The sequence below is a fragment of the Kryptolebias marmoratus genome, linkage group LG7 (assembly GCF_001649575.2).
Source record: "Kryptolebias marmoratus isolate JLee-2015 linkage group LG7, ASM164957v2, whole genome shotgun sequence".
In the NCBI taxonomy this organism is placed as follows: Eukaryota; Metazoa; Chordata; class Actinopteri; order Cyprinodontiformes; family Rivulidae; genus Kryptolebias; species Kryptolebias marmoratus.
Genome location: NC_051436.1, coordinates 13,057,029 through 13,064,266, shown reverse-complemented (window position 1 = coordinate 13,064,266; position 7,238 = coordinate 13,057,029). Strand labels below are relative to the sequence as shown.

General features: G+C 52.4%; 1 protein-coding gene across 1 annotated transcript in view; it reads right to left on the bottom strand.

Annotated features, from left to right (window-relative positions):
* Nucleotides 1–2,117: 2,117 nt before the first annotated feature.
* Nucleotides 2,118–7,238, bottom strand: part of si:ch211-212k18.5 (sal-like protein 4) — a 6,042-nt gene continuing 921 nt past the window's right edge. The window contains exons 2-3 of the mRNA XM_017436153.3: nt 2,741–6,102; nt 2,118–2,610 (exon numbers count right to left, since the gene is read on the bottom strand). Coding sequence (XP_017291642.1) covers nt 2,392–2,610; nt 2,741–6,102 — 3,581 coding nt within the window. The 3' untranslated portion in view covers nt 2,118–2,391. The remainder of the gene's footprint in view (nt 2,611–2,740; nt 6,103–7,238) is intronic.

Sequence of the window (7,238 nt, the reverse complement as noted above, 5' to 3'; positions counted from 1 at the left end):
TTCCTCGTCCCCCGTCCCTCCGATCCAGACGCACAGAGAACTGGAACAAACAAGAGAAAAACTAACCAGCAGAAGTCATGCAAACAGAATGCTTAAACAGATAAACGAGTTCACAGAGACGTAGGGCTTTAAAAAAAACAAAAAAACCAGACGGACAGACGGACAAGAAACAAACCAGTCTCCTCTTCACGTTGCCATTGTTTTATTTGTTTTTGTTGTTGTTCTTTTTTTTTTAAAAAAACATCACATGGGAAGCGTGGGAACACATTCTGTCATCGCTACAAAAAAAGAAGGAGGGGGTGGGGGGGTTACAAAGAGAAGGCGAAGCAGATAAATACAAAAAAAAACTGAGCAAAGCAGGAATCCAGTGAGTGTCGGAGCAGAGCACCCACAAGTGCTGCGAGAGCAAAGAGTGGGAGGACGAGGGGGTGAGGGGGGGGGACACGTTCAGAGTCCGTCCGCCCGTCCATTTTCTTTACCCGCTTTTTCCTTTCTGGGATGCGGGAGGGAGCTGGTGCCTGTCTCCAGCAGTCAGTGTGCGAGAGGTTGGGAGGGGGGGACACACCCTGGACAGGTCTCCAGTCCATCACAGGGACACGTAGAGACAAACCACCATTCACCCTCTCACTCTCACCTTGAGACAATTTTAGTTACCAATGAACCTAACATGGATGTTTTTGGTCTGTGGGAGGAAACCGGAGCACCTGGAGAGGACCATCCATGGAAACTCCACCCAGAAGGGCCGGGAGGTGAACCTGTGGCCTTCTTGCTGTGAAGGTGATGACGCTAACCACCGCTCCACCATGCCACCACACATTCAGAATCATCAGTAAAAAAAAAAAAAAAAAAAAGATGAAGTTCAGGCGCTGGTTAAGAGCACCGGATGTTCTCAAGTACATTCATGAGGAAAAAGAAAAAGAAAATCTGTCATTTTTCAATTCTGGAGGATTTACAGATCGGGGACACGACGAACAAAAAATGATCTGGTCCTTCCCGTGTTCTAAAAAATTTAAATTTAACCTCAGTCATACGAAAAGGCACAACAAACATCACCATGTCATTACTGATTTAAAAACTGTGGAAAAACAAAAAACACTTTTCCTGCTTCTGTAGGGTTCAGGATGAAAAGTATCAGTCGGGTGCTGCTGATAAATACACTTCATTAACAGATCATTTTAAAAAGAATAAAGATAAAAGATAAAACAGTTTAAAAAAAACAGAAAAAGAAACAGCACCAAGTATTCCTAAGTTGAATTTGAATGAACCATAAGACCTTCTTTTAGCCCAAAGTAGAGATGCTGACCCATAATACACAGCCAATCAGCTGTCGTGCACGGAGGTGGAGGGCTGATGGTTTGGGCTTGTTTTGCAGCCACTGAGTCAACCCTGAACTCCCCTGCAGACCAAAGGATTCTGGTCAAATGTGAGACCAGAATCCTGGACCGAACTGGGTCAGGAAGTGGTGCAGCGATCTACAACGGAACGGCTGCAAGAAGAAAAAAGAACGGAGATGCCGCACTGCTCCGGACCTCAACCTGTCTGGAAAAGTCTGGAAACTTTCGGAAAATTCCTCCACAACCACACGAGAGGCTGATAAACTCCTACAGAAGCAGACTGCTTCAAGTTGCTGCTAAAGGAGGAACTCCAAACAGTTTTCATTCACAGTTTTTCCATTTTTGGCTGAATCTGTTGTTTTTCTACTCCTTGAGGTTATATTCGAATAATTTTCGAACCTGGTAACGATCCGATTATCTTTATTAAGTCCTGAAACGTAAAACATTTGAAAGAGCGTGGATTTTTTTCTATTATGGTTGTAGTCCTGATCGTCATCAGGTGGTTCTGTTTCGCAGACGTTTGGGCAGGAGTGCAACTCGACATATCAGTAAACATGTATTTCAGCAGCATCGCAATTTAAACAAAGAAAACGAAAAAAGGAATGAAGATATTACCAATAAAAAGGCAATAAATGTAACTGCAGCTCATATATATATATATATATGTACACAGTCATTAGCCATTATTAGCATGGCCGGTTTTGGTATGGAAACACTGAACACTCCTTAACAATAATCAGCTTATGCTCATCGCTCGATAATACACACAATGTGCTCAAAACGTCAGCAGAAAAGCACAAAGTTTATTCTCATCGTGACAACGCGGCGAAGTGGTTTAGGATAAGGCCTCACTGTGGTCTTTGAAATACAAAAATAGACAGCAGAAATACTACATTCACAAGTTTTCCTTAATAGTACTACAAAATAATCTATCTGCCTTATACAAAAAGCTAAATATGAATTAGGATTAAAGACTCTACAAGATGACGAAAACAAAAAAATTCTCATCCTATTAGAAAAATACATTCCCTTGTCAGGATCTATTAAAAAACTGATTCTATGTAGCGGTGTCCGTGGTTTCAGGCGTCTCGTTAGGGTCGACGCTGATTGGAGGAGGATCTGTGCCGTCACCTTTCTCGGGAGCCGGTCCCTGCTTTTCTTCCTGCTGTCCGGGGTTGGCGCTCGCCGGGTGTGAGCTGTGGCTTCCATCGCTGTCATTGGTCTGAGCCTTGAGGGGGGTGCTCGCCGGCGCTCCGGGGTGAGTTTTCATATGCCCCTGTTGGCAGGACACGACACGACAGCTTTAAAGTCTAAGAACTGAACCAAACAACGCATTTCCCACTGAAATATAATGCAATTAATCGTTAAAACTAGCTGAATCTAGCTGTACTACTTTTAGCTCCTACCTTCAGTCCACTTCGGCTGGCATATGCCTTTCCGCAGTGGGAGCAGCTGTAGGGCTTGTCTGGGCGAGGGGCCTGTACTGGCGGCGGCGGCGGCGGTGCCACAGATGTCTCAGCCTCATCAGAAGACTTTTCGGGTGCGCTATGACCCTCCTTCGTCGGAGCATCCTTCTCTGGCTCTGGGTTAGATGCAGCTAAAGGCTCTCTGGGTGAGGTGGCCTCACTCTTCCCTTTGCCCTGGGCAGCATCTCTTCCCCGCAGCTCCTGCGGTCCACTGCCAGAAGCAGTCTCCTTCTCCTCCACCTCCTCCTGTGGGATAGCTCCTCTTGGGCTAGAAGGAGGGCTGAGCGCAGGCACAGGATTTGTGTTTTTACTGGGACTCGTTTTGGGCTCGTTTGTGGAGCCGCTCTCGTCGCCGTTAGCCGCGCTGCTATCTGCGGCGGGCTTCGAAACACAAAGGGACAGCGGGGCGTTGTCGGCTTCTGGATCCACGCTCTTTGCAGCAGAAGGAGAGCTGGCTAAGGGTGCTTTGAACAGACTGATGCCGCCCAGGTCAGTGTGAGGTTCCTCCTCCGGGGGCACGGAGCTGTTCATGGGACTTTCATCAGCTGCGGCGTTGTCTCCAAGACGCAGGAGGTTCTCTGCTTCCACTGAGGGCGGGTTACAGCTGAGGGGCGGGCTAACGCTGTGAGCCGAGCCCTCAGAATCCTCCGCTTTCACCAAATCTGCATTGTTGGCTTTGGGTTGCTTAAAGGTGGACCCTGAGTGGACAGCCTCTGCTGGCGATTTAAACCCTGTTGTCAAGGCCAGAGGAAGGACCTGCGGCGGTTTGTACTGAGAGCTGAAGGACTCGTTATCAGCTTCTTCAAAGGCAGCGCTTTCGGTTTCGGCAGCATCCTCGGGTGGCACCTCCTCGTCGGGGGGTATCTGCCCTCCCAGGTGCAAGCGAATGTGGTGCTGAAGAACCAAGGCATTGGTGAACTTTCGCGGGCAGAGAGGGCACGAGTTCAGGGCGCGGGAGTTGGGCGGCCTCGAACGGTGAGTAGCCAAATGGGCCCTAAGACTGCCCTTCGTGGAGAAGGAACGCCCGCAGAGCTTGCATGGGAATGGACGCTCCCCGAGATGTGTGGCCTGGTGCAAACGAAGAGCTCTGGGGCAGCTGAGGACGCGCAGACACACTCCACACTGGTTGGCTGTCTGGGTGGTGGGCAGGGATGGGGAGGAGTTCGAAGAACCTGAACCTGAGACGCCGTGGCTGGTGGCCGTGGCGCTGACGCTGGGGCTTAGTCCGAGAGCGGCCAACATCTCCCGGCGATAAGCACTGGAGGTGGTGGTCATGTCGCGGATGCTTGGATCTCCGTTGACCTCAGCAGTGGTTTGCGAGGAGGTGGAGGGAGAAGAGGCAGAGGAGGAGGAGGGGGCACTGCTGTGCGGCTGCTTTTCGAGCTTCTGCACCAACCGCTGCAGCTTGGACGTGTCCGAGGTCTGGGTGGAAGTGGTGGGCGAAGACGAGGACGAGGAGGTGGACGGTTTGGGGAAAGGTGGGAAGGGGAAGGGCAGCTGGTGGGGCAAAGTGAGGTGGGAGGCGGATGGATGGCCCGGGGGCCGGAGGAGAGCGAGGTGGTGCGGGGAGGCGCCTCCGGGGAAGAGAATCTTGGGCAGGTGGGCCAGCTGGGAGTACGGAGAAGTCGTATGAAGAACAGAGTGAGGAGGAGTGTTTTCGTCAAACCGCTGCTGCTTTGCCCCTTTAAACTGACCAGAGGAAGAGGAGGAGGACGGGGACGAAGACGGCAGTGCGGAGCTAGATGTGCTAGCAGCAGCTGCAGCAGAGGCCCTGTTCAGTTGCAGCAGTGAATGGGCCGTGGACAAAAGTGCCATGTCCACTGAGGGGGGCAGAGGTAGGGAGGAAGGCGAGGGCCGAGCCGACGCACCGGACAGTAACCCCAAAGCCATGCTCTCCGTCATCCCAGAAACGCTTCCTTTCACTCCGTGATACGTCTCGTCGTCATCGGCCCGTCGTTTTCGCCTCCTCTGGATGGTGCCGGGCACCGATCCACTCGGCACCTGCTCGGACAGCGCGGGGGGCAGCAAGGAGAGGGACAGTTCGGGGTTCTGCTCTCTGTGGCGCAGGAAGTGGGCCTTGAGGTTCCCCCTGGTGGTGAACCGGCTCAGGCACACGGGACACTGGTAGGGCCTTTCCCCCGTGTGTGACCTCAGGTGGATCTGGAGCGAGGAGTCGCTGCTCAGGACCTTCCCACAGAATCGGCACACGTGCTGAGGGCGTCCTGACGAGGAGGCGGAGGTGAGAGGCGAAGTGGACTGGAGGTCCTGAGGGTGGCCGGTCGTGGGAAGTGGGGGAGTTGGGAAGCCGATGCCGTTGCTGTGACCGAACGACGACGTGTTGGACGACTTCTCGTGCAGGTAGCGCGGCGACAGGCCCAGTGACAGGGAGAGAGGGTGAAGCGAGGCAACAGATGAGCTGATAGTGGATGAAATGGCTGAGGAAGACGAGGATGACAGCGAGTTAGGGGTTGAAGAGGATGTAGCTTTGACCCCGTTAATTAGTGAAGCGCCTGATTTGGAGACAGCTGGCTGGGGGAAGAGAGAAGATGGAAGTCCAGTCAAAAGTGATGGCGCTGAGGTTATTGGCGTGGCAGAGGAAGGATGTGTCGGCGATGAAGAAGATGCTCCTGCGGACTTCTGGTTGCTGTCCGCACCGCCGGCCTGCGCACTTGTGTCTTGGCCAAAGACAGCCCCGCCGAGCCTGAGCACGTGCCTACAGATCTCTTCTGTTATCTGCATTTGGTGGATCTGCCGCTGCTGCAGAACCCTCAGCTCCTCCAGGAGCACCGCCAGGGTCGGAGGGACCTGGATCTGTGCCTGCTCCCCCGAGGAGGTGGAGGCCTGCTGCTGACCGGGACTGGAGCTGTCCGGCTGGGGCTGCTGAGAGGAAGAAGAGGAGGACGAGGAGGAGGAGGTAGTGGTGGTGGCAGAGCTGCCCACCGGCGGAGAGGTCATCGTGGAGTGGGAGCTTCCTTGATGGGGCAGGCTGCCGGACCCGGAGGCTGGGTCCAGCGGAGGAGGCGAGTGAGTCTGGGAAGACAGCGACGGGTGAGGGAAGTCTGGGGAGAGGGAGGAGTGGGTGTTGGGGAGGGACGTGGTGAAGGGCGCAATGTGGCTCGGCCAGTGGGGAGGAGGTGAGCTTTCGCTGGGCAGGGAGGGCGCGTGGAGCCCTCCAGGGGATGGGCGAGGGGCCAGAGGAGGCTGGCAGTCCTGGAGAGGCGTGGGCGATGAGGAAGAGGAGCCCGACGAGGTCACGTCGGAGCCCAGGGATGTGGATGGGGACTTTAAGCTCAGGTGGTCATCTGAGGATAGACAGAAAAAGAAAAAAAAAAAGAGAAGAACGCTTTATAAAACCTGAAACCAGCGTATTTATGTTCTGGGAAACCAAACCTGCTGCTTCAGCGACAAAGCGTGTGTGTCTCATTGACTCCGGTTATTGTTTACCAAATGTAGTTTGCAAACTTGCGCGCATACCAGCAGATACAGTTACAGCTTCAAAAGAAATGCCTGCCTGGAAGTGACCTCCAACAAGCAAATAAACAAATGGAAGAAACTCCCAGTCCACTCGCCTTTGTCATGTCTTGTCTCAATCTGTGCTCTCTGGAGCAAAACTCTTCAAACATCTTGCACTCACACACACACACAAAAAGCTTACAGACCACCTTGCTGCTATGGCAACACATTTTAGAGGACAATGGACATCACCAGGACAACCCATAACCCCTCTTAACCCACCCCCGTCCCAAAAGCAGCAGCGTCTTTCATCTCCTCATTCACCCTTCCCCCCTTACGTCACAGTGGAGGTCGAGGGTCAGGCCACGCTAAGGGTCCTGGGTACTGTCCACACGCTCTGATTGGTCAACTAATCTGACCTCTGCCGCCCACGGGTCAAATTCTTTCAAAATCTTGAGCACAGAGTGAGAAGGAGTAAAAAAAAAAGAGAAAAGGAAAGGGGGAGGGTAACAACAATGGAGAGACAAACTAACTACTCCCCTCCTGGAGAGGTATAGTGATGGAATGAAAGACTGTACTTTGGCGAAATTCCTTGCCCTGAGATTTAGACACAAAAGCTGCGCCTGCGAGAAAATAACATAAATAACCCCCAAGCCTTCCACCCTTTACGGACAGATCTTACCTGCGGAGGCTCGCGCACGCAGCTGAAGCTTACAGAATATCTCCCCCCACCACGTCATAACTAAGCAAGGATGTGAGAAACTTTTTTTTTTTGCTTGTTTCTCATCCATCTGAACCCCCCCAACTGTGCAGGAGTATACAGTCAATAGAGAGAGAAAGAAAAAGGAGGTATTGTGAAGGTGGAAAGTGGGGGCAAAAAAAAAAAGAGGGGTTGCATCAGGAAGAGAAGTAGGGATGAACGAGCAAAAGAGGAAGACAATGGTGGGGTGGGAGATTAATCTTTACCAGAAACCACTGCCTCCAC